Consider the following 27,805-nt stretch of genomic DNA (forward strand, 5'->3'; position numbering starts at 1 on the left):
GTTAATGAGAATGAGAAAGATCCACATCATTGGGAAAGATACATATTGAAACAAGAATTATGTAAAGTCAGCCAACACCCTACCAAGTGGGTCAAAAATTCTCAGTACTTGGCTGGTTTAGTGATACATGGACACTGATTCAGTATGAATTACCAGATTTTAAAAATTCTTTTTAATGTTTTAAGAAATGAAAACAATATTCCTCAACTTCTAAAAAAGATATTCCTTGTATAGTGTAAAAGAAAAAAGTATTTCCAACCAATAAAAAAATTATCATTATAAGAACTGCTTTAATCCCTTGAATGAAAGCACAAATAAAAAGCCTCTCAAACAAGTGACAAACATGCAAAATCATTGGACTGTTTTGATGATCAGCATCATCACAATCAACCCTATCGTTCCCTTCTTCGACGCAATTTCCTGGAAATCATATAGCAATATAAATATCACAGCAAAAAATATATCTCCCACTGTTCAGCCTCTTCAGCCCTGCTCATTCACTGTTGACTGTAAAATGAGAAAGGCAGACAAATGTGAAATGAAACATGAGAAGGTGAATATAATCACATCACCATTCTGTTTATTCTCTTCATTCCTTAGCTCTATCTGCACCCCTCTCTGTAAGAAATTGTAACAATCACAAGCCTACTATCAGTTTTATGTTACATCTATCGTTCCTCTTCCTATACATATTGTACACCCTTCTCTGGTCAGTTCTATGAGTTCAGATGCTCCACCTCAATGGTTGAGGTGGATACAGTGAGGCAGAGGTCTTTGTGAACAGCCAGGTCAGTCACGCTAATGGGTTTGTACTGAATCTCCCCAGCTGATACCGTTTTGTACTGGTGTAGGTCGAAGTGGCATGGCACTCCATCTGCCTGGGAATAACCACCCGGGGTGTTTTGGTTACCTTGTTTTTGCCCATTACTGGCTCCAGCCCCACTGCCAGCCATACCCCTTGCCCCACCTCCACTCTTGCCCTGCTTGTGTCCCCTTCCACGACTACCCTGATTAGGTTGCTGTTGCTGGGCCTGCTGTGCAGCCACAACAGCGGCGAGAGTCAGTGGGTCTGGGTTGTGCTTTGTCATGTGCTTCATTAGGTAGGTTTCCTGCCAGAAAGAGGACAGTAGGGTTATGAGGATGCACAGTAAGGTTATGCCTCTTTATTCTACACATGCCCAGGAATGTGTGCCAGTCTATACTCTCTTTGCCAGGACTGAAGAAACAGGATATGCAATCAAACCAGCAAGCACAAATAAATCTTATACAAAATATATACATAAAGTTATTATATTTGTATAGTTTTCTCAGTGAAAAATTAATGTATAGTAATACACATTAATGCATTTTGATAAAGTGGAAAAATAAGCATAAAATTGCTTCTTGGCACCACATATTGTATCAGGGAAAAAAAAAAAATCATGCTAGAAGTGGGTTAAAACTCAAAACCCTGGTCTTTTTTTTTTGTCTGGCTAGTGTAACAGGAATGACCATGGCTGTGCTAATGTGTTTTTTACCTCATTGTCAAAATAAAATCTGAAATCCAGACACTGAATAAGAGAGGGTAAGTGTGGATGGAGGGTAGAGTGTGGCCTACCGAGGTGTATGAGCGGTTGCACAGGCCACAGGAGTACAACTTGGCATGTTTTACGGTATGTGTGGACAAATGCACTTCCAAGCTCTCTGCATCTGTGTATGCCCGGTGGCAGCAGTGGCACTTGAAGGGCTTGTCTTTGTTGTGCTGTCGTCGATGTGACTAATAAAACAGGGATACTGTGTCAGCATCTCTTCACTGCTATCACAAGTCCTTATCGCATAGTTTCATTTGCACAAATGTTAACCTCCATTCTTAAAATCATTCAAATTCATGTGCTCAATGGACCTGAAAGTGAAAAATATAAAACATCATTTTGCTATAATAAAAAGGAATGATAGTGCCTAGCACAGCAATATCAGCATGTCAGAAACAACCACATTCCTGAGATTTTCACAGACTACAATGTGCAGAATTCACAGAGAAAGGAATGATAAACAAAATATGCACTTAGCATCACTTTTGTGGGCAAAAACACCACCGGAAGTAAAAGGGGACCAATCCCATATTCACCTGAAAAATACAGTATGTCTTTGGATTATGGGAGAAAACAGGAGCACCCAGAGGAAACCCATGCAAATATGTAACCACAATCCGGGTCAGGTAATTTTAGTGTTATTTTCACTTTCACTGAGGTCCTTTATTTGTACTAATTTTTGTCAGGCCCCTCACATTCAACTAATTTACCAAAAATGACCCCACCAGGAATATACAGCTAGAGACAACATTGCCCCAAGATCCATGGGCTCATAAAACCTTCCACCATGACAACACAGTGATACAAATGCAAATTAATTTAAATTAATTAGGAAGTACCAATCTGTAAACTGCCAGTTCAAATACCTGCAGATTAGAGAGCTGAGTGAATGCTTTCTCACACCCAGGATGTACACACTTGTACGGCCGGTCTCCTGTATGGATCCTGCATAAATACAGAAACTATGGACAGTCCCAGAAAGTCCTTTCAATATCCTTTCAAATGAAGCACAAAGCATCCGTCACACACAAATCAGCTTGGACTTTTACTGAAAGACCTACTTAAATGAGAATAAGAGTCTGAAGGAGAGGAGATAGTACTGATGGATGACCAGGCTTGACGGAATTATTTTCAAAAATTTTACTGTTGTTTACATGTGTTTTCAGAAGATAAAAAAAAAAAATTAAGTTAAAATACATCCACCTTATGCAGCTGCATAACACACACACAGACACACACACAACTAGCATAATGATATAAGAAAGAATGGATTTTTGTGCTTATGTCAAGAATCTCAGATATGGTAAATGCTGGCCAAAACACTATTTATGTCATTTTGAATGGCAAACTATACATTATTTATGAGTGTTGACATAAACATAACTACATTAACCAATAAAACTGAATCCTGCCGAACCTATTAAGGGTTTAAGTTGTACAAAGGGAAGGAGACATTTATCATGTTGACAGAATGGAGGAAGAGGGGTCTGAGTGTGGTCTGCACGTTACTTGAAGAGAATAAGATGGCCCAAACTAGGGTTCAAAAGCCGTTCAGTAACTTGTCGACTCAGCACACCTGTTACCTGTTGTGTTGCTGTAAGTGACTGAGCTGCCTGAATGTTTTCTGGCAGTAGGAACAGGAATAGGGCTTGGCCCCGCTGTGGATGCGGATGTGCTGGGCCAAGTAGCTGGTGTTGGTGAAGGATTTGGAGCAGTGGGGACACTTGTGTGGTTTGCCTTCTGTGTGGTTTCTAGCCAAAATGAAGAGAGACACAGACAGACAGACAAAGAAAGGGTTCAATAACCTTGTTCAATTAAAATGCATCGCAGAGAAATAAGGTCCTGCATTGGGATCAGGAGTGAGGGTTCCCGTGTCTGCAGGTGTGAAACACAGTACAGCAAACACACATAAGCACAGATGTCCCGCTGTCTCTCTCTCCACTCTCTTTAGGGACTGGAATATTGTACGTCTGTGCTGCTCTCTGACTCAGGAGCAAAGCTAAGACAGCACTAAGGCACAAATGGGGAAGAATATGGAAATATAGAAAAATAGACACCAATCCCTTGCCTAATGGGATTCATTTGTTTTATGAAAACATCTGGTTAAGTGCAGTTTCATTGTGAGCAGACTGAATTACCATTATTTCTTACAGAAGAAAATGTAATCAGTTCCTACGCAAACCTTATGTCACCTAAAATGAAAAATTAACTAAAATAAAAGGTATTTTTATACGTGACAATAACATTTTACATGATTTAATAATTATTTTAATGACATTATTGAACCACTTATTACAGGAATTCTTAAAGCTAGAACCATTGCCTGGTTGTGCGCGCAAGGACGGATTTTTGGAGTGTCAGTGTCACCTTCAGACTCTGACTTGTAAACCACAAGGGAAGCACATTATTTATAATACTGCAAGGGTATTCATGTTATAAGCTGTACATATAACTTGAATCACTGAGTTAATATTAAAATGCTTATACTGTTATTTGTAATATAAAGTTTGTTTAGTACCTTACTGAATCTCATGTTTTAGCTGAATCACACTTAAAATAATATACATCGTGATTAGCTGAGATTGTTAGTGTGACAGGAATGAGGAACTAGGAAGCTGTTTTTGTTATAGAATCAGCATAGTTCTGGTGCAAAACACATAGCAGGCAGTGAATAAAATACCCTCTGTATGTGTGTAAAATTAAAGCCATTATACTGAACAATAAGCGTGTAATATCAAAAATATACATATTTTCATAAGCCCTTAAAGGACTTCTCCACTGTACAGGACCCCAATACAAAAGGGAATGGTGTACTTGTGCTTCATCCCAATTCAACAACAGTAAAAACTGAATGAGCTAAAGGTGGTCAAAATATGAAAGAATGCATATTTAAGTTTTTCCTCTCATGCCCCAGCCACCTAGTACGATGTCTGACTGTGTAGTCATTTGTGCTTTTGTGTATATGTTGAGGAGAGAGACAGCAGATAAGTATGGATAAATGGAAGAAGCGAAAGAAGAAATCCAGAGGAAAAACTGTCTGGCATACAAACAACAAACGCAAACCATCAAGCATGTGAGATGTTAGCTCACGGATACAAACACTTCAAAATTACCACTTAAACACAAATATAACTAAATGCATGAGCACACAAACAGAAAGCTGCATTTCATCATCAAGTGATAAGACTGACATATTGGGAAAAACTGTATGTGAAGTTCATGTTAAATGCCTGTTTTAACACTTAGTAAAATACATATCTACATCCTAAAACCACACTTATGTTCTTTATTGTTACTGAGGCACATGTCAAGACACACATGGTCAAAGAGTGATTGTTCACTCCAACTAATACACGCATACACACACATATATGCCTACACACACCACTCTACAGAAAAATATTACCTTGTGTGCTGCTGTAAGTGACTGAGTTGCCTAAATGTTTTTTGGCAGTAAGAGCAGCTGTAGGGTTTGGCCCCACTGTGGATTCGGATGTGCTGGGTCAGGTAGCTGGAATTGGCAAAAGACTTGGAACAGTGAGGGCACTTGTGTGGTTTGGCCTCTGTGTGTGACTTGGCGTGGATCTGCATGTCAGATTTACTGAAGAAGGTCATTGCACACATCCGGCACCTGAAGGCAGAGAGAAATGGTAAATAGTCTGAGGCTTGGGTTGCTTTGACTCGATACTAGGACACACCACTTTAGTAGTTCAGCCATTTTTAATTATATAAGTTTTAATAAGAGTTGCTTTCCTACCTGTAAGATTTATTCCCATCTTTGCCTCTGTTATCTTCATCATTGGACAGATCATATAGGCCAGAGGTATGTTGCTGAAATAATTCATAAATCAAATTGGAAACATTTGCTGAGTCCCATTCATTCAAAACACAACTTATGAAATGCTTGCTGAGCAGCTTGGTTCCCAGTTACCTGCACTCCAGTGGCCAAGTGTGCCAAGATCAACGCATCGCTTCTTGCCGGAAGTACATGACCAGTGACCACACCTGCTCTTGGCAGTGCAGACTTCTTTTTTCTACCCCGTTTTGAGGGAGTTGGAACAACTGCTGGGGAAACACTTACATCATCTTTCTTGTCTAAGACAGGAAAAAAAGTAGGGGCGGGAATATGAGTCCCCTAGAATATATTTCCTATCATCTATCACTGATACACTGAATATGTCGAAATGGACAGGTACCGCACTTTCTTTCAAACCTTATTTTACATGGTCCGTCTTAACCCTGTAAATTTGAACATTCAGTAAAGTTAGGATGTAGAACTGTAAGAATGAAAAACTGCAAAAAGGTTAATATGGAGATATTTCTTTCTTTTATAGAACATAGCCCAAAGATAAAGAGAGGTATTGAAATCATGCATTGGCTTGAGACAGGCTATAGAGGTATTTAGTCCTCTTGTAAAAGTGATGTTAACAACGTCTAGCACAGATTTTTGAACAGAAGTCCTGAACAGTGGACGGAGACTGATCATCAAATGGCAGAAAGTACTATGGGTCATTGTGGGATTTACTGGATCTTAAAACATGTTGACATTAAGTATACACAATGAACATATGTCTTGCACAATAACCAAAAACTCAAGCTTTTCCCACATCAGAGCTGTCTGGCAAACTTCAGACATGTCACCCTCTCATACAGGCCAGCATTAGGTCGAGCTCTTGATGCGGTTTCCAGATGCCCTGAACTCTGTAGCTCTTTCAGAGGGACTGATGGCTTCTTAGTAGCTTTTAGTTTTAATGTTTGTGTATACATAAACTTGGGTATTTTGTAATCTTTTCAATGTAGAACTTTAACCTCCTTGGTATGCTCTTTGGTTTTCATTTTCATTACTTCATATTCACTGCCTAATGAAAAAATACCTGCAAGGATTTTCTCAAAGTAAACAAGAGCAGCTTCTTCATTCATGTACAGATGTACTTCAGATAGGTATCATTGTTCAGAATGTGTTTCTTCTGCGCACTTTCAGCTACCAGAGGTCTGGGTGTAAATACTTACGAAGAGGAAATTTCATTCTCAGCTTTCTTTACAGTATCTGAAGAGAAATATTTTTGGATGCAAAAAAAACTAACAGGACACAGAAGTGATTGCTTCATTTGTTAAAATGTTTGCACGATCTGAAAACTTCTAGAATGAATTATATCGGCACCGCACATACCAGTCCTTTTACTCACAGTACCTGAGTTTGAGCCATGCAGTTTGGGCACTCTTGTAGTAGTGGTTGGAGATCCACAAACAAAAGACTGTGTTGAGGAAGAGGGTGACACCAGTGTGCCTTGAGGAGTGGTTATCACCAGTCCCACTAAAAAGAACGTAACATACAGAGAGACAGCAGGGTTTGAATCTAGCGTACAGTACATACACACTACTCATGAAGAACACACACATTACAGGCTGTACACAACAGAAACGTACATCAAAAATACACCAATTCATGTCTTTGTAAATACAACACTAGATCACGCATGTTCTACCTCACATTCACACCCCCAGTACATATACGCTAATAAACACATAGTGTATACCAGCGATTTTATAACTTCTGAATCATTTTTACCTGCACCTCTGCATCTAGTTTGAAGAGAACCATATAAACCAAAGATATCTCTAGATGTTTCTGCTGCCAAAAATTATTCTTTTAAAAATTACCTTTGATCTCTGTCTGCTCCCTGCCAACATTAATCAGAAAAGACATTACAATCATTACGTGACACAAATACTGTACCTCAGTTTACAGAGGTGCTCAATGTCTCACAATTTCACTAGCATGCTAGTTCAAACCCTTGATGAGATTGTGCTTCTTAGGACTATGGTTATTACAGTTAAAAAGTACTGCCTGATTTCCCCGTTTATATACACACATACACATACATACACACAAACACATATACATTTTGGGAATGTTTATCTTTGGCTCAATGGTGTCCTTTTTCACTGTGCTCTAATAAATAGTTTGATTTTCTAATAGTTTAATATAGTCTGATTTAGTTTTTAGAAGTCTGATCTTGAAATAATGTGTTTCTGGAAGCGCTGTGGATATCGAAATAATGGATACCAGAAGTCTATTTCCAGTTCTTTTAAATGGAGAAAAATAATAATGCATTCCCCACACATCCAAAAACCTCAAACCAATTTTCACAAATATCACTAAGACACTGTAAAGCATGTTGACTCAATTTCACCACAATATAAAACACATTTAGTGCTCTTATTGCTTTCCTTTTAATTGATCAGTTCTCCACAAGATAAGCAATAAAACAAGCAGAGATCCACTGAACATGTTGCGCTTATTGTGAACAATTTTCTAAAATTGTGCACTGCTGCACATACGTTCACGAAAAACTACGAGCTCAGCTCCTCCGGTTAATTGCTCTGCTGTCGCTGCAGTCATTTAATTAAATAACATACCCAGACGCTCCAATGGAAATTCATACACTTCCCATAATGTCCCACTCTCTTAAAGAAATACTCTAACATCTTTAACACACCAACAGACAGAGAGATCTGTAGCCAGGTCAAATACAGTACATTACTGCACTTCCGTTTCACTCATGCAATATGCAAATTTCGATTCATTTAGACACGCTACGGATAATAGTGACTTTGTTCTATAAATCAAAATCGAAAATTGGGTGCCAAAAGCCAAGAGCTGTTATACCGACATTTTGGATAAAGAGTTCATAAATTGAGGGATGCCTGTTATTAAAACCCCAACAAGCACACCCACAATAAACACCACTTACTCATGCATAATAATACACACTCTACTATGTGACACACACCTACTCATACTAAATTTGTTCACATAAAGGACAGTCAGACAGTGGGGCATTGTATACCTGCTGTCATGATTCCAGTTGAGGGTACTGGCATTGCAGTAATGTTCTGAGATGTGTGGGGTGGGTGCAAGGGACCCCCGTCTGCCAATGGTATAGCTCCACCTCCTTCCTGCTTGAGTGCCAGCCCACTTGCTGTCTCTGCATCGATACTGACAGAGCTTGGCATGGTCAGCAGCGTAGTAGGGTAATGTGGGTAGGAGGCTGGGTTCTTCAATGGGGCCAGTTGCTCTTTGATCTTATTCGGGAACATGGCATTCTCAATCTATGGGAAGGGGAAAAAGCAAGGGGACAAAACGAAGGGGGAGACAGTCATTTGTGACAGAGGGACAGGTATGAAAGTTAAACAGCAAATAGTGGATAATGGAGATCCAAGGAGAATAAATAATGAAATACAATATAATCTATAATAAACAAACTGAAATAATTGTGACTGCATCGGTAAAGTTGTAACTCCACTAAAAGAGGATCTGACTCCTTATAAATCATCACCCAGAAGAAATTGTTCCTTACTGAAAAAATCATGCCCATTTAACTAAAATCACTGTACAGAATGATACATAGTCTGAAATTACCCTTTTTAAAAAACAAAAAAGCTGTACATGTTAGCTTCAGATACTGTTTTTCATGTGGTTATTCAACTTTTCCCAAGAAATCAAAGTTTAAGAATTAGAAGAAAGAGACATGTCCTGATAAAGTTAGGCATAATGTAGAGGGTTCCATCAATGTGCTTAAAGGTTCCACAAATGAAAGTACAAACATTTCCTAAACAGTGTTTCTCCAGTTTTTTGTACTTTTGACAGTGAATTCCAATAACAACAATATCCTCACCTGTCCTTGCACTGTAGGAACAGGAGACCAAAAGTATGAAGAGTTAAAATGGGAATCTTCCATCATTCCTACAATTGACAAGCACATTTCATTAAAACTGAGATGTTCACTTTCTATTGGCATAATGTTTCTCAAAACATGTGCTGAGCTCCACAGGATGTTTGTAATGTGCCACCCAGAAGGGGCTTTTGTGTCAGCCTTAAATCCTAAACATTTAGCACATACAACTGTTGGTTAAGCACAAACGAGACAGGGTCTATAGTCAGTGGGTTCAGCAAAAGCCATATATATATTCAACATATCTCTGGGTCAATTCAGGTTTGGCTTATATATGAGTGGGTCAAGCCTCATCCTGGTACAGGCTACATAACAGTCATTTAAATACAAGACAAGTGTGACTTGCACATCAGTTGTGATGTGGGTAAACTACAAGACAAGTGGGGCTTATGTGGTAAAGAGCTCAGCAACAGCAGGTGGCCCTTATACATATTTGGTTTGAATAAAAGGCTTAGAGGTAGAAGTGTCAGTGGCCTAAGCAGAAACCAGACTGACCTAAGATTCAGGGAGCCAAGTAGAAGCCAAGTAAGGCTTACATGAATGAATCAGAAGCAAGGAAGCCTTTACATAAGAGAAAGAAGCAGAAGCCATATGGTGTTTGCATAACAGCGTGAAAGAAAGAAGGCAGGTGCAGCTGTCCAAAAACAAGCCAGCTTATGTTTCAGTGGTCCAAATACAGATTTTGTGAGGCAAGCATATAGCGTCCAGATGAGTCCTTTGTGTTTGGCCAAGCAGCAGTAATGTAATGCAACATGCGATAAATACCCATTTCTTTCAATAATCCTATGTGCAAACACACATGCCATTGTACAGATTTCATTGAAAGCACTGATGATGTTTTTAATTTTTGTCTTATTAGGTAACTCCTAATAAAACAAAAATTAAGAAGAACGGAGCCGTTTAAATACTAACAACACATAAACAAAAAGATGGTGAAACTGGTTTTATTAAAAATATTTAAAGGTGGTCCTAAGAGAAATATTCCCAAAGTGTGAAATACACTTAAAGATCCACTTTCCCCACAATCTGGACATTACTGTAACAACTTTCTGAATGATGGTGTCATTCACCAAGAAAGATTAATAATCTTCATCTTCAAGAGAAGCTACTTTAAATACTTTCACTGCGAATTTACTGCCAATGCTCTCCAAAAAGAACACTAGGAGAAACAACAGTAAAACAGAAGAATTTCAAAAAGGGGTATTTTTAAAAAAATCCAGGACCATTTTCTTCCTTTCTGTTGGAGAGATAATTAAAAACAATAGACGTGTCAACAAAGAAACACACTTTCTTTTTAAATTCTCAAGGAAAAAATTTTAACTACTCTGACTTCATTAGTATTTTGGGCATTTTATTCAATACCAATCTATCGTTTGGGTGTAATTTTGCTGCACTACCTAGGTATTGTTTTTTTTTGTTTCAGACATATACCCACGTCCTCTGCTACCACAACAGAATTCCCAGGAAGGGTGGACAGCCACTTGTACTTGGACCCCAGAGGTTCAAGTTTCTCTTTCTTTATAGAGTGGGAGTGTTTTGTTTTCCTCTCTTGTGCTGCCAGCTGGCTTACTCTGTTGTTCATTTTATCTGTTTTAAACAAACTTGTTCGGCACTCTATGTCACTGTGGTTAGAAAAGCAATTTAAAAAGATTAACCTAAATGAATAAACTGATTTCTGTATATAAAATACACTGGCTTCTCAGATTGCGAACACAACAGACCAGACGTCTTCCCGTTGCACTGTAAGTCCAAAGCCAGTTTTATCACTAAGACACATTCAATAAAAACATAATACATAAGTCCCATGACTTATTCACAGGTTATGCTTTGTAAAATTGTCTTATATAGTACCAGTGAAAAGTCTGAGTATGCTTACTATAGACTTTTCCCAAGGAAAAAAGTTTCACACAAGTTTAAGTAGCCAACATGATTTTCCAGCTCTTGACTCTTTTCACCAGGTCATCCCTTACAAGTATTTCCCAAGTTTACTAAAACTTTTGCTTTGTAGCTATAAAAAATTAAAAATACATTTTAATATTTTAACATTGAGCTACATTAAAAAATAACACAAGTGGCTAAAAACAACTCCAATACACTCCCTATTATTACTGACCAATTCATATCATGTAAAAATATACAACTGTTCATTTGGAGTCACCATTTCATAAAAACATATCTTTGGACTGTTGGAGGAAACACGTCAAGATGGGGAGAACATGCAGACTCCACAGGCTGAGCAGGGATTGTACCTATGCCCAAATGTACCGCCCAGGGATTGTGACGCACCAGTGCTACTCTTTGCAAAACCATGCCATGCTACAGACACCAGCAGTAAACACTGCAGTGAGCTGAATTTAGGCAGTTCCATACTGTTCTCTTCGGGTGTGTTTTACAGACACTTTTTAGACGGCTGCATAAACTAAGGTAACATTAATAAAGCAGAAAAGATGTGAAGTTGCTCACCAACTTACAAACTTAAATGGGACCCAGAGCTAGTCTGTTACTCGAAAAGTTTAAGTCAGATGTGCTGAGCTGGCAAGGGGCTCTTTGTCAATGCTTAAATGCAGTTACATGTGTAACGTATGTAGGCAAAAATGATGGTACTGGAGAAAGTGACTGTACTTCACAAACTGCATATCTATCTGTATCCCTCTGGCGTTTGATGAAATGCACTCTTAATTCTTAGTTGTGTGTCGCTTTGGAAAAAAGAATCTGCTGATCAAATGAAATTAAAGCAGTGACAATGACACTGATGGTAAAGACAGTCCTCTGATCAGCCAGGATGGCCTGTTCATGTGCAGAGGTAAACAAGAACATAGAATGCTTTGAGTTTCATGGCAGTATTTACAACTCCATGTAAATGAATCCCAATAAAGAACCCTGGTGTAGAGCTACTTCAGGGCTTCGCCTGCCTCCCTTTCATCCTTTCTTTTGCACCACACCTCACACAAAATTCATTAATACCCAATCCAGGCATAATAACAAAATAAAAGAATAAGAAAAATTTTACAAATACTTTAAGTTGTATGCTATTTATGTTGAAGCGTAGATGACACCTAGGCATCAATTCAAAGGCAGAGGTATTCCATGGAGGTGGAGGATGACGGAAAGGTTGCTCTTCACTGAAGCACCCAAAACTAGTAGATGTAGAAGAAACAGGATCATCTGTAGGTTGTTTTCCTTCAGTTTTACTTCTTTTCTGACATATCTACCGTTTGGAAAAACTAAGAAAGTCTTTGAACGGCTTACATTTTCTTTGTAAATTACTTTATGGCACATAAAGGACTCATCGATTGCTTCTGACCCTTCAGTAAACAATAATCAGTATGAGGGTCTTGTGATACAAAACAAGCTAAAGCATTTTTTGTCCATTGGAAACCTTCCACTGAAGGACAGCACTTACTGTTTGTAATCACCATCTGTGGTGGCATTAGGTGAAGTTTTGGCTTGAACTGGTATGCTAACCCACATACTCGGGAAAAATTAATATTACCTTCTTTTGGGGGAAAAAAAATACCAGGGAAAAGTTTGAAAGCTGGCAAGCAACTATATGTTCAAAAATTCATAACTCAACCTTTTGTAACATGAGAAGTTCCAAGTGGAGAAACCAAGCTGTTTAAAAATGCAGGGAATATCTATAATTTTTATCAAAATGATCAACAATCCAAAAAACACACAACACAGGATATATGTCACATAAAGAACAAAGTATTTTTATTGGCTTTTCACTCAGAAATCAGTATCCTAAGCATCATATCTGGTCCAATCTTTCTCACCCATGACACCACTCAACAGCTATCCTCTGAAATGAAGTTTTGCTGGTAAATTAATAAAAGCATGAGAAACTCAATTATTCTACTTCTGAGAAGTGCTTACCCTTAATTGCTCCAGTACCAATTACCCTGATGTATAAACGTAAACTATAGCAAGCTTAGCACCGTTAGTCGCTTTGGAGAAAAACGTCAGCTAAATGTAAATGTAAAAATAACCCCAACAATTCAGAAACAACGTGAGTGAAAGCATTATACAGTATTTATGTCTTGGTGGTGACCGGAAGTGTTACTGTTGTCCTGCTTCCTCCAATGTTTATTTCTTACTATCTCTTACTTCTAAAAATCATACATGTGAAAAATCTATTTTATGAAACGTACATCACTTTGGAGAAAAACGTCTGCTAAACTAATAAATGTAAATGTAAAACGATGTACTTAATTTGAAAGCCAAGTGATTTCTGAGTGTGGCACCATACACCAAAAGTCAACGTGTTCATACTCATTTTTGCCTCTTTATCCAGTGACCTAATGTGTGATTACCCAGTGCTAGATTTAGTTTGTGCATTCATAAACATTTCTGAGAAGTTAAAATGGAAAAAAAAAAAAACAGCAGAAGATTTTTTCCAGTATCTTAAAATTAAGATAAGCACTGTGAAGTTCAATCTCGAAAGAAAGAACTTGGGCCTTTCCAACACACACTTCTATAAATACCTGCAGCTATGACACTTTATTGCAGCCCCAGAAAAGGAGAATAGACTATGGACAGAATTACGTAAAGTCAAGTAACAGCTAATTATACCAACCAACTCTACGGGCACAATCTCTGGATGACATTTTATCAAGTGCTGGTAAAGGCTCCTAGAAATCATTGAGGGACGCTTGCGAACGGAACCTCGACTTGTCTTCGGGTGATTACGAATGGTCATCTACATATACTAAAGTCCCTCCACTTTTCACCGCCCTTTGCATCCCGGAACAAAACTTCAAGTTCATTCACAGAATCCATCTCACTCTATTTTCCCTTCACAGGATATTTCCAGGGACATCTCAGATGTATTTTAAAACGCAAAGTCTCTCCAGACACTTATATACATTTATTCTGGGAATGTGATAAGATACAAGCCTGCTGGAACGGGGTTCACAGAACCATTCTAAAAACCCTTGACAAAAAGTGTAATTTGTCTCCATCTATTTTCTTGTTAGAAAACAACACAAATTATTTTGATTATGTTATGATATATAGGGTGGCTACTCTACTTGGAAAGGAAATGTATTTCAGTGTTGTGGTCTGCACCATAACTTTGCTCTGTAAACACGTAAATGTCAGAAGTGTTTAATTTTCTCCTACTGGAAAAACTGACATCTGTGCATGACAACTCTTATGAATTCTGTAAATGTTCCAACACATTTCTGGAAGTTATTAGAAAGTGCTACATGATGATCACACCTGACATACATACTGTAACCTTTTGTCGTTGATCTCTCACTCTATGTAATCCTTCCATCTATCATCTCTATGTAGTTATGACCCTGTACACAAAGTCAAAAAACACTAACAATGAAAAATAAAGGAAAATTAAAAGTGCCATAAGGTTCAACTCACAGTGCAAAAAACAATTTAATAACAGCTGTTAAGCCAAGTGTGTAGCGTTTTAAAATCACATACAGAGAGGAAAGCACAGAGTAAAGGCTAAACATGCAGTCACAGCCCTCTTCTCTTCGTCCCTCAACCCGCGTAACGTATTAAAATTTTACTTGGTAAATACGTTATTTCAAGTGCAAGGCTTGCCCGAAGCGAGGAAGAATGAAGGCTGAGACGTGTTCGTGTGCCCTGTGTCACTAGCTAGTAGCTATCAAAGCTTAATTTTCGTTGTGAACTGATTACTGAGTGTCGGCCCTTCGGCTTCGCAGTACCGTGAAGTACCCATTGTTACATTTGCTATCATATCTGCTGAACTCGCTAGCCTGCATTCTAGCTCTGCTCGACTACTAGTCAAAACATGTTTCAAAAGAATAGTCAGCAATATCTTCGATCCATTCCGATAGCGGTCTCTGTAAATACAGGACAAACGTAGAGGAAAAAATGGCAAAAAGAAAAAAAGGGACAACCACACAGCACAGTAACTTCCGCCAGTCGAGACAGAGCAGACAATCTCTGCTTTATGAGCCATAATGCGCAGTTCAGTGGTAAACTAAAGATAATTACTCTTCATGGAAATATCTTTACTTACCGGCTTTCCCTCGGGTCAGAACAGTTCGGAAACTCCGTCCAAACTCGCCAAAACCCACAATTTTAATCAGTTCTCTTTCCTTCCAAAATATTTTCTTTTTTTCCCTTCTCTCGAGGAGATGCCCGACTCGTTCCCCGCACTTCCGGCGAACAACGTTGACACACAAAAGAGGCCTGAGTACTTCCTGTGAGTGGTCCCGAGCCGAGCAGTGTCAGGAAGCGTCGCCTTAGACATGACGCGGAAGATTTGTTTCTATTCTCTGGGCTTTTTGCTCGCAATGCAACGCAGAAGTTGACTTCTCATTCATGATCATAAGTGCTTTTTTTATAAACTGTATATCCGCGCTAGTATTCTTGCGCGTGTAGCTTCCGTTCTTAACACCAGTAGTACAGTTACAATATGATAATGTATATAAATCTCACGTATATATCGCGCAAAGTCAAACTAAGGTGGAGGATTTTTTTGGTCTCAGCCTGGTTAAGAAGATGATTCATTATTATTATTATTATTATTGTTGTTGTTGTTGTTGTTGTGGCACGCGGCGCTCTGGGTTTGGATGGGGCAAAGAAAGACGCAGAGGCAGCACTCATTCTGAACGTTTATTAGAACACCGCCACACAAGGAAAAAAATTCTCTCGGTACGAGGACCCCGTTTCCGCAAGGATCTGCACCCCAAACCAGCCTTCCCAGCCTGCTTTGCGACCCCAGCCTTTCTCTTCTTTCTCCCCCTGGCAGACGTAATCACCCCGTTGTATTCCCCGTACGTCACCCAAATCCAACCAATCACAATAAACACATTGCCCGCTCAAGCACAGTAACGCCGGTCGTTACATTATTATTGATAATAAATGAAATAACAGTAAAACGTCTTTGTAGTGTTTTGCCTATTTTAGATACGATCTTCAGGAATGGGTTTTTTTTTTTCACAATATACTTTCTAATCTTTCATGACGTTGCTTCTGAACTCTCAAGACATTGCTTTCTTTCTAAACTAGTGTTCATTTTTAATAGGATTTTACATATTCTCTTACACTGTTTAATTTTATAGGAAACTTAGTACCCAAAACACTAGTATATAACTATACCAGTATATAAAACATAACAAGAGTTGGTTATGGGGGGGGGGCTAGGGTTCGAGGCCTGTTTTGCGGTGCCTTGCGACGGACTGGCATCCCGTCCTGGGTGTGTCCCCTCCTACCCTCTGCCTTGTGCCCTGTGTTGCTGGGTTAAGCTCCGGTTCGCCACGACCCCACTCAGGACAAGCAGTTGCAGATGATAGATGGAAGAATTGGTTGTGGTTTGTCGCCAAGCACAAAATCCCACAAAACTAACAATATAGAAGACGACCACAATGTAGAATCAGTAATTTACATGTCAGCAATAATGTAAACAGCTACTAACTCCCTACAATTCAGTACAATTACACTGCTAATTTCCACCCACTCTTGTGCACTAGGCAAATATGTAAGCAGTACATCAGTTTTTACACTGTTCTACAATATAATATAAAGTGTCCTATCTTACATTACATTATATTTATTCATTTAGCAGACATTTTTATTCAAAGCAATGTACATCTCACAGAAATGTACAGTGAGTGAATTACATCAACAGAAAGAGACTTAGATGCCAATGCGTGATTCTAAAGCACAGTTACTTTGTTACTTTCCACCATTTGAACCAATGTACATCACATGAGTAGCTGCATAAAGGTTTATCTGTAATTCAACAGTTATAATCACAAAGTTAGTGAGCGTACACAATTTCAAATTAACATGCACTTAAGAGATCATGGGAGAATTGAATGCGGAAGAGGTGAGTTTTTAGAACCTTCTTAAATGTAGATAGAGATTCAGCAGTTCTGAGTGAGAAGGGGAGGTCATTCCACCACATTGGAGTCAGAACCTAAAACCCCATGTGCTTTTGATTTTGGACCTTTTGTCCGTGGGACCACCAAGCGGGCAGGGGAGGAGGAGCGTAGCAGTGTGGCTGGGGTGTAGTGATTCACATTCACAATAAGTAAAACGTATGTCACATTGCTTTTCAGAGCTGCAGTGGTTATAGGCCATCCAGTTTTAAACGTCTTGGGAGAACGTTTCTTCCTACTTTTACCAAAATTCACACTGAGTCCTCTCTGCAAAGTTCTGGCATCCTCCTGACATATCAATCTGACCATCAGGACTGTCTGTAAAAGACATTAGCGGAATAATCACACTGTCAGCTACATTGTCTTACCTTCATTATAGAGTTCTTAACATATGCTACTCTTGTGAACTGCCTTGTATAATTATGATATAATATTGGATGGAAATTAATAGAACTCTTAGTATCTAAAGTTTCATAATATCGCCAATGTTTAGAAAAACAATAAAAACCCTTTTATTTAACCTCCAGTTTGTGTGCACATCCAAAGCCTGGATATACTGAATAAATATATTTCTAAAGGTCAAAACCAAGTATTTATTTTTTCTGTAAGAATCATATCACATGATAAATCAGCTACACAATGGTGATTCAAAAAATTGTACACACTCACTAAGTCACTGTACACTTTGCACACTCACTAGCTGTCTCAAACATATACATTCCAAGCTAAGTCTGTAAACAAACATTTCTCTCTGCCTCGACCACTGACTGACTACCATCAAGGTATAGCACAAAAGGAAGCTTAATTGATGGTTCCATGGAGAATCTCATTCATTGTGATCTACATAACCTGTTTGAGTTTTCTTTTCCCATTCTTCCAAGCTCCCTATTCCTCCTGCCAATTGCTCCTTTTTCCTTTTCCTAGTGTCATCCTTTGTCTCAGCCCTTAGTCAAGTTTCTGTCCGGCTTTTGTTCTGTACACACGTTGTTGCTTTGCGTTTGTTCCTTTAGCAGATGCGTTCCTCCAAAGTGACTTTTTCTACTGCAAATACATTCTGCACTTGAGTTCAGCACAAACCCTATCCTGTGTGATGATTAGTACAAATCTGCAATTGAAAGGAATAAAATGAAGCACCGTAGTCAATATTTCTGTGAGACAGTAACACTAATAGACTATGTTACCTACTTAACTGTTCTTAGCTTTTCTGCAGTTGGGCCAACTGAGGATGTACTGTAATTAGCATTTGGAGGATGGGGCAAAGAACTAATTTATTTAGTTGTGCTTATATTTTATGAACAACTGAATCAAGTAAATGAAACATATTTTCTAGACCGAACACAGCAAATGTTTTTCAGAGGACTGAAAAAGAATATTATACAAATCTTCATGTGCAAGAATTTATCTGTCCATTATTAAGCCATTTTTGCTGGAGGAGTTTCTGTTTTTCAGTAAATAAGTAAATTGTAAAGTGATTTTTTTTCAGGTAAAATTAATGCATAGAAGAATTCTTTTAGACCAAGCTTCCAGAGTTCATTGAGAGACTGCCATTCTGGTCATGAGACTATCTAAGGAATTTCTTTATTCACACCTTAAATCCAAACAGTAACAGATTTGTGAACTCTTATATAAACAAGTGGACAGCACAGTAGTCTTTCTTCTTAGGTGTGTCTCCTTATTGAATCAAGCTTGGGAGAGACTTATGGAATTGCAAGCTCCACCAACTGAGCATTTTTCTGTCCTTGCCCTATCAACCCCATCTCCATACACTCCAGTTTCCTGCTCTTTTCCTCTCTGTCAGCAGTGACGCACATTTACATTCAGCTGCTCTAATTCCTTAATTAGATTGTGTTGATCCTCCGAACATCCAATAAGATCCTTATTTAGTGGCCTCAGCTAATTAACGCTGACAATCTAATTCAACTCCTCAACCTCAACCCTGGTGCCCATCCATGCACATCTCGAAAACTATGTATGAGGAAAATTATATTCAGTATAAGCACGGATAATCCTTGTTTTTAATATCATGACATGTGATTTAATTTAACTGCTGCTTATGGAAATAGCAATCATTATGAAATCTTTGCATACTTGATAAAAGCACAAAGACAATTTAAAGTGATATCTTAGATAATCAAATGGAATGAATAAATCCCCGTTTGATATATTCTTTTTTCTCGTAAATGTGACACCATTGTATAAAAATTTGAAGTAACCATTTAATGTTTCCCCTTAATATGTCACAGTAGCGGGCGTAATGCAGGTCTGTCTTTCCGATGCTCTTTTCAGACCTGGACTGCCTCAGCAGAGTTTGTCCCTATCTTTCACCCATGTTGATCCTCTCCCTCACTCTCTTTCTGCTGATCATGTTTTTAACCCACTATATATTGTTCCTCATTGTTCACATCCTTGTTTGTTTTCTTCAGTCACCTTCATTTCTTGTCCTGATTTCCTTTCTCAATTGGTTTATCTGCTTCCCTTACTGTCCCCTCTGTCTTCCCTTTGCTCTCATTCTACTTCCATCTTTGGACTGATCTCTTCATCCCTGATCTCCCTTCATCCCTTCCAATCCCCATCAGCCAATCTCAGAAGAACAGTGAAAGCAATCACAGGAAGCCAACCTCAGGAAGAGTGAAACACAGCAAGTGTTTCCACAAGTGAACTTCTGCAGACGGTGAGGACGTATACCTAAAAGAGAGAAGGTTTAGACTCAAGGTAGAAGCTCCACTATAGAAACAGAGTAGGAAGCAGAGGGAGAGTATCCTACTGTGGAAGACAAGGTGAGTTATTTACAACACTGCTTTGTGTAAAAATCACTGTAGTTCATTGGACTGGAGAGCGATGTCAGGTGCATGTCTTGGGAGCTCTCAAAATTCATTGCGAGCAAGTAGCGCTTGAAGATAATTCGTCTTTGCAGCTCAATAATAAACTAGATCCTCTGTGTTCAATGACTAAACTGCTTTCATCAGTGTGACTTTTGAATTTTTTAACTTTCTTAATCATGGGAGATCTTGAAGTACATCTGTTGCATAGTAGGTAGTACAGTTTTAGGAGGTTATGAGGCTGAAATGAATACTAAACATTTTACATGACTGTAACTTAAAATTCTCCAGTGACACATTCTTTTTCTAGTACTAGTTTAAAATATTACATGTCACATTGTTACATGCTTATATTTGACTTTGAGGAACAGTTTGGAGACCACTTTTGTTGTGATGTAGCTTGATTGTACTGTCTGTCTTAATATCAAGCCACAGTGTACTGCTGCAAAGCAGCTTTACTGTGATATGCAACTGCGATATTTAAGGTTCTACCATTTCCACAGAGCAACAGTCAATGTATATCGAGTTTTCCACTCTGGCATAGTATGCCTTATATATGATGTTGAAATTTATCTTGAAAGTATTCGTTGCATCTTATAACACTGAAAGTTAAAGAATTGTTGTAAGCTATAGTCTTTTAGAATAAATTTTATATTTAAATAAATAAATTAATTAATGAATTTTTACACACACACACATTCTCGGAACCGCTTGTCCCATACGGGGTCGCGGGGAACCGGAGCCAACCCGGCAACACAGGGCGTAAGGCCGGAGGGGGAGGGGACACACCCAGGACGGGACGCCAGTCCATCGCAAGGCACCCTAAGCGGGACTCGAACCCTAGACCCACTGGAGAGCAGGACCTGGTCCAACCCACTGCACCACCGCGCCCCCTAATTAATTTTTATATTTATATTAATTTTATAAGTTATATTCTTAATACTAAGGGGGGCGCGGTGGCGCAGTGGGTTGGACCACAGTCCTGCTCTCCGGTGGGTCTGGGGTTCGAGTCCCACTTGGGGTGCCTTGCGACGGACTGGCGTCCCGTCCTGGGTGTGTCCCCTCCCCCTCCGGCCTTACGCCCTGTGTTACCGGGTAGGCTCCGGTTTCCCGCAACCCTGTATGGGACAGGCGGTTCTGAAAATGTGTGTGTATTCTTAATACTATGCCACGTTGTAAGCAAAATCCAGTTCAAATGAGAATAACCTTACCGTCAACGAGGAATACTGTGGGAATTAATAGAAATGATCACATGAATTATTGCATATTGACAAGAAATAAACATCTACCTAATACACATTTAGCAGCAATTCCCTTATAGACTGTCACCCCTCAAGAAACTAAAGAAACCATTAAAACTCCTAAACACCACGTCTTCCCTCAATTGCTCTTTCTCTCACTCCTTTGTTAATCCATTAATAAAGAGTAGACAGTAATCGGATGACAGGAGGGGCCAAAGTACTTCTCTAAATTCTCCATATGGGATTTAAACAGCATACATGGGCAGGTGGTGTAGTGGATCAAGAAGTCTCCTAGTGACCCTGACTCCCAGTCTCTATGTCTTCACTGCCAGGTGGGCTCCCACAAGACCCAACTGGCCAAAAGATTCTCTTGGATTGCAAGCTGGGTTAGTGCCCATGTGACTTTACTCATGACTTATTCTTGCCACTAATCATGTATTGATATGGACAAACAAAACAATGGGTAATCAGTTAAAAACTTTGAGACACCAATGCAAAACTCAGTTCTCCAAAACAGTATTTGTAAAATATTATTGCACAAAATGTTTATGTGAACATAATTTCATAAAGGACAACGCGGTGGTTCTGTGGACAAGCTTACATGTCAGTTTGTTTCCCTAGGAAAAGACCACATGCTGTGTGCTTCATAGCCTTGTGCCATATCACAGTTACTCATACTGCTGGAATTATTTTCATTGCAATCTTAAAACTGTGCCTTTGAAAACAATGCTTATGGTGGAGCTCTGATACTATGTCTGAGGGCTGAGTTCCTAGATCCAAATTATTTCAGACTATAGCATGTCATCAAGGCTTCTCCGTGTCAGTCAGAAGTAATAAAGAATAAAGCCAAAACAAAGAGTACTGAAGAAAATACTGCTGTCTTAACAAGTATTCTTTATGTTGGTCCAGTCTTGATTTCTTTCAGTGTTTGTCAGTGACAGCGCCTACCAACCATAGTCATGGGAGAAATGGAGCAGTTGCGCAAGGAGGCAAACACCCTTAAGGAGCAGATTGCGGTACGTTTGTCATTCAAAGTGATATATGGTGTAAAACTGATAAATGAATGCTACTTTGGACATTCTATATCTTTCACAGTTAGTATGGTATAGGATATAATAGGATTATATTAATATGGTATTCATGCAAAATTGATATGGTAGCTTTAGTACTATTGTATGCTACAGAAGTGTGCCAGTGACCTCACTACACTGTGTTCTGCAGGCTGCTCGCAAGACAGCTCAAGATACCACCCTGCAGGCAGTGGTGTCTGGAACAGCCGTGGTTGGCCGAGTCCAGCTCAAGACCAGGAAGACACTCAAAGGTCACCTGGCCAAGATCTATGCCATGCACTGGTCTTCAGACTCCAGGTAAAGAATACCTCTCATCACAACTGAGTGCTTAGCATTTCACAGAACCTACAACTATTGGAAGCAGTTTGTCTGATGAAACCATATAGGATAGGGTAAATGGCATCAATTCCACAGGAATTTTACTGATGGATGACCACTTTGATGGTTTCATGATAAGGTAGAGTACGGCTGTTTAACCTTGTCTTCTTCTGCACGTCTCTGAATTGCAAACACAGGGAGGACATGAAAACTGAACAGACTGAGTTGAATGCAGACCTGCACAAATCATTATTTCAGGGCACACACAACTACAGTGTCTGTACACCTGCTTGGAGCCTAATGCGGGGTTAGTTTTTTTCCCTCTCTGCCAGTTTTTGCAATATAATTTTCATGAGTTTGTAACTGAACCATGCCCTTTTAAAGATAACTGGAATTAACTGTTTCATGCATTTATTGCCATTCACACCATTCACTTCATTTTCACAAATATGTGATTATTATGGGATTAGCTCCCGATTTATTCAAGTAAAATTTGATTTAGGTAACTTACTTAAGGGTACTGCAACCATTTCAACATAGGGTGTATAGTGGTAATCTTCATATTTGTATATTTGTGTAAAAAACTCAGCTTTTTAAACTTAAAACAACTGCGTAAATTGTATATGCACCTATAAAATGCTATATTTTTTATACAGTATTTTAAGTATGCAGTGATTTCTCAATTTACAGACAAAACTGGAACTGGAATTCCAACATCCCAAATCACTTTTACAGTTTATTCACAGCAAAGCTTTGCAATACAGACAGCCCTCAACTTGTTTGCTGCTTTGGGTCTGTGAAAACCTCATATAATGCTATATTTTAAAAAAAATCTTAAGACTTTTTAACTAAAACATATCCATCCATCCATCATCAACAACCACTTGTCCCAAGCGGGGTTGCGGTGAACCAGAGCCTAACCCGGCAATACAAAGTGCAAGGCCGAAGGGGGAGAGGACACACCCTGGATGGGACACCAATTCGTTGCAAGGCATCCCAAGCAGGGCTTGAACCTTAGACTCACTGCGCCACCATGTCCCCCCAACTAAAACATAATTTAACTCAATTTTGAAGGAACTTAAAAAATGATGAAATAAAACTAAAAAAAACCTTGTCTCCACAAAAAAAGTATTCAGTCCTGATTATGGACCAGTTTATCCCACAAACTTGTTCATCTTGGCACTGACCACCAGCACAAAGAAACAGCAGACCCAAACTGTAAACACAGTTAAAATCAAGTGAAGTGGTCTTTCATTTCTATTCTTTGCCCCCTACCATCCAGCTGAGCTCTAATGGCTGGGTGGAGAAACACCGGTAATGTTCACTCCAGAACACGCATCACACACACACACACACCATCTGAAACCGTTTGTCCCACACGGGGTCGCGGGGAGCTGGAGCCTAAGCTGGCAACGCAGGGTGAAAGATTGGAGGGGGAGAGGACACACCCAGGGCAGGATGCCAGTCCATCGCAAGGCACCCCAAGCAGGACTTGAATCCCAGACCCACCAGAGAGCAGGACTGGTCCAACCCACTGTGCCACCACACGCCCCCACTCCAGAACAGAATTTAAAAAAAATAAATAAATTAAACAGTGAAGAAACTATAAAAAATTAAAAAATAAACTGGAACTTTTTTCTATGTTGAAAACATTCACAATTATAACATGAGGAACCAGAGTATAATGTTCAGTTACTGAAATGTTGACTTCACACTTGAAGGTATAGAGGTGGAGGCAAAATGATTTTTACACTGCATATTGACTGACATCCACGCTAATAAATCTTCTTTCTGTCACTTAGATTAATGGTCAGTGCATCACAGGATGGCAAACTCATTGTGTGGGATAGCTACACTACCAACAAGGTAAAGAATGTACCATCATTTTGAGTTTTTATTAACTGTGCCCTCAGTTTTAGTCCAGTCAGGAAGACTGTTTTCTTTACAGTGTTCCCTTTATTCCTTTCAACACTATCTATCTATCTATCTATCTATCTATCTATCTATCTATCTATCTATCTCTCTATCTATCTATCTATTTTTCCAGGTGAATGCCATCCCACTCAAATCCTCATGGGTGATGACATGTGCTTTTGCACCATCTGGCAACCTGGTAGCCAGTGGTGGTCTTGATAATATGTGCACTGTCTACAACCTCAAGGGCAAAGATGGCAACGTGAAGACTTTGAAAGAACTTGATGCACACACAGGTACCAGGCAAAAAGGGCTAAGGAGCACAAAAAATCATATATTTGAGGCTGATTGCCAAATTGACAAACACAACACTCGCAGAAACTCCTCAGTGAGGCTGTTTTGAGCTGCTGATCCGCACACCATCTTCTGAGACGGCCTTTGCCTGCCGCTATCCACAAAGAACAAGCAAACAACACATCTTCTGTGAGGCCACCGTTAATAGCAAATGCACAAAGAAGCCAATCTTTTACCATCTGAAACACATAAAGCACCTTTTGTAAGACATATAGCAGCAGATATACAACAGATACATGCACCTTTTCCTCTTCCTTTGACAAACTAATACAGAAAAAGTACTTTCTCTGTGAGATATTTTTATCAATGTCACTGTTTCTGTACAGGTTACCTCTCTTGCTGCCGCTTCCTTAGTGACACAGAAATCATCACAAGCTCTGGTGACACCACCTGGTAATGTGTTTGTTTTCATTAGTGGGTAATGCTGCAAATTATAGTTAGGGAGACTTCCCTATTGTTTTGAGACAAATGTGTAAAAGAAAAAACATAAGTGTGGCGCAGAAATAGTGTTACCATTTACTGGAACATATTATGATTATTTTTTACTTAGTTTTGTGTTTTTTTCTTAGGAAAGGTTTTTCTACCTTTAGTTATTATTATTATTATTATTATTCTTTTTTTTTTCAATAGAGCGCTCTTCTCACGCAGTGACACAGAGCGCTTCAACACAGGCTTACAGCAAGAAAAATTGATACAAACAAAGAAGATAGTCAACTAATGGCTACCATAATGAAGAACTTATTATAGAGCTATAAGTATACCTACTGGCCACCGGGGAAAGGAACAAAAACTTCCAACTGAAGGTTCTGATTCCTCTGCTGGCCTGACCCTCTTCACTTTTTTTCAGTGCTCTCTGGGATCTGGAAAGTGGTAAGCAGAAGACGATCTTCATGAACCACGTTGGAGACTGCATGTGCCTGGCTCTTTCCCCGGACATGAACTTATTCATCTCTGGAGCCTGTGACTCTCAGGCCAAACTGTGGGACATTCGAGACGGTACTTGCAAGCAGACCTTCCAAGGTCATGAGAGTGACATCAATGCCATTGCGGTGAGCGGCACTATAATACACATTGCCCACACATGAGCAAATACATACATACATACACACACAATGTTGCACATATAAAAGCATGTGCTCGGGCTGCCCCTGCTTCGACTCATCTGCTTCCTTTCTGTCCCAGTTTTTCCCTTCTGGGACCACTGTTGTGACAGGCTCCGACGACTGCACTTGCAAGATGTTTGACTTGCGCTCCGATCAGGAGTTGATCAGCTACCAGGATCCAACCATCAACTGCGGTGTAACATCGCTGGCCTTGTCCACCTCTGGTCGCCTCATTATGGCTGGATATGATGACTTCAACTGCAATATCTGGGATTCACTCAAGGCTGAAAGAGTGGGTGAGTGGAACAGAATGCTGAAAAGTCTGTCAGAGGGGATGTAATGGGGTTGTCACAGGTGCTGTGTTTCACAAAGCAGGACACAGTGGGTATGTAGTGTCACATTGGCAAACACTATCATACAGTGAGACACTGAAGGTGCTACACAGGGCATTTCAGAGAGCAGCACACTGAGATTGTGCTGTGTCATAGTGGAGGAGCACTGAGGGTGGTGTTGTCCCAACGGTGATGTCACGGAGCAGCGTACAGAAGGGATTTGGTGTGCCTCAGCAGGAATGTTGGAGAGAAGGTGTTACAGAGCAATGATGAGGGTGTGGTTTGTCATAGAAAAAAACAGTGGATGATGTCTCAGTGAGGATGTCACAGAACAGCACACAAAGGCTGACGAAGGTGATGAAAATCAGAGTGCTGGAAAGTCACAAAATGCAAAAAGAGGGGGAACTGTTACAAGCAAACATACTGCAGGAGCCATGTTCCTTTAAGGGCTACTTTACTGTCAGCGTGGGTGTGATCCAGCTGTGTGACCTCTCTGTGTCCCAGGTGTGCTGGCTGGCCATGACAACAGAGTGAGCTGCACCGGGGTGCCACCTGATGGAATGTGCGTCTGCACGGGTTCCTGGGACAGCTTTCTGAAGATCTGGAACTGATTGGATCCTCCGGAGAGAAAAATGAGGAACACAGGGAGGAGAGCCAGACAGAAAGTGGAAAAATGAGCTAGAAAGGGAACGCTATAGAGAACCCAAATTTCCATTCAGGATCAGATCTTGGAGAACTGGAAATTATGCTGGAAAAAATAGTATTTATTTCTTTATAGCACACTATTTGTTGCTCTTCTATGCTCTCACTCTTTCTCTCTCAGTCTCCTTCCAGCTAAGGTTTATGAGAGGCAGAAAGGGACATGTTAGAGAACAGAGCACTGAATAAGAATTTATGTGATATGTACAGAAGTTACAGATAATAAAATATCAGTATTATAACTTTGGCAACCACTTCAATAGTTTCAACAATGCTTTAAACATCTTTGGACTGTTCTACCTATTATAAAAATTAAAATTGCACTGTTAGGTTTTTGCAAAAACAAAAGGAAAAAAAAACATCATTTAAAGGGCAATTGTTACAGGACATTTAATAAAGTCAAATTTAGCATTACAGATTTGCCTTGTTTATCTTCAAACACTTGTAGTTAAGGTTTCCTCATTATCTTACCGTTATTATATTTGCATTTTGTAACTGATCATTTTTGGGTGAAAATTTAACATCCAACTGGACTAAGGAGTCATTTCAACAGTATGAAACCTCTGAGAGCACAAAACGTTGCCTTTCATGTTGGAAAGCCCAATAATTAATTTTTTGTTTTTATAGACGACTTGAATAGTTGATAAATCCATACAATCAAACTTGATATCAATTTTATATAGTGCTTTTAAAGAGCAGACAAACATAAAATGTGTTTTCTTTCATTCACCTTCACAGTTGTGAAATTCTAGGGCTTCAAAGTCATGATGTTGCTTT

At 39.4% G+C, this 27,805-nt stretch overlaps 2 protein-coding genes across 5 annotated transcripts; one reads left to right on the forward strand and one right to left on the reverse strand.

The window, feature by feature from the left end:
• Positions 1-596: 596 nt before the first annotated feature.
• Positions 597-15,456, reverse strand: LOC108926582 (zinc finger protein 384-like). Of its 4 annotated transcripts, none has more exons than XM_018739328.1 (11): positions 15,312-15,456; positions 9,251-9,318; positions 8,423-8,684; positions 6,763-6,885; positions 5,503-5,633; positions 5,329-5,402; positions 4,978-5,202; positions 3,155-3,322; positions 2,438-2,516; positions 1,598-1,756; positions 597-1,109 (listed from the first exon to the last, which is right to left on the reverse strand). In XM_018739328.1, the coding sequence occupies exons 2-11, from the start codon at positions 9,314-9,316 to the stop codon at positions 717-719; spliced, it is 1,680 nt and encodes a 559-aa protein (XP_018594844.1). In that variant the 5' UTR covers positions 9,317-9,318; positions 15,312-15,456; the 3' UTR covers positions 597-716. The 4 variants fall into 4 exon arrangements, with proteins under 4 accessions (XP_018594844.1, XP_018594843.1, XP_018594842.1 ...); XM_018739327.1 differs by having other exon boundaries at positions 5,503-5,636; XM_018739326.1 differs by having other exon boundaries at positions 5,503-5,666.
• A 6,741-nt stretch (positions 15,457-22,197) lies between these two features.
• On the forward strand, positions 22,198-26,940 carry LOC108926569 (guanine nucleotide-binding protein G(I)/G(S)/G(T) subunit beta-3-like). Its single transcript, XM_018739308.2, has 8 exons — positions 22,198-22,254; positions 22,460-22,605; positions 24,429-24,492; positions 24,674-24,836; positions 25,221-25,287; positions 25,742-25,943; positions 26,077-26,293; positions 26,834-26,940. The coding sequence occupies exons 1-8, from the start codon at positions 22,198-22,200 to the stop codon at positions 26,938-26,940; spliced, it is 1,023 nt and encodes a 340-aa protein (XP_018594824.1).
• The last annotated feature ends 865 nt before the right edge of the window (positions 26,941-27,805 follow it).

The sequence above is a fragment of the Scleropages formosus genome, chromosome 7, assembly GCF_900964775.1.
Source record: "Scleropages formosus chromosome 7, fSclFor1.1, whole genome shotgun sequence".
Taxonomy (NCBI): domain Eukaryota; kingdom Metazoa; phylum Chordata; class Actinopteri; order Osteoglossiformes; family Osteoglossidae; genus Scleropages; species Scleropages formosus.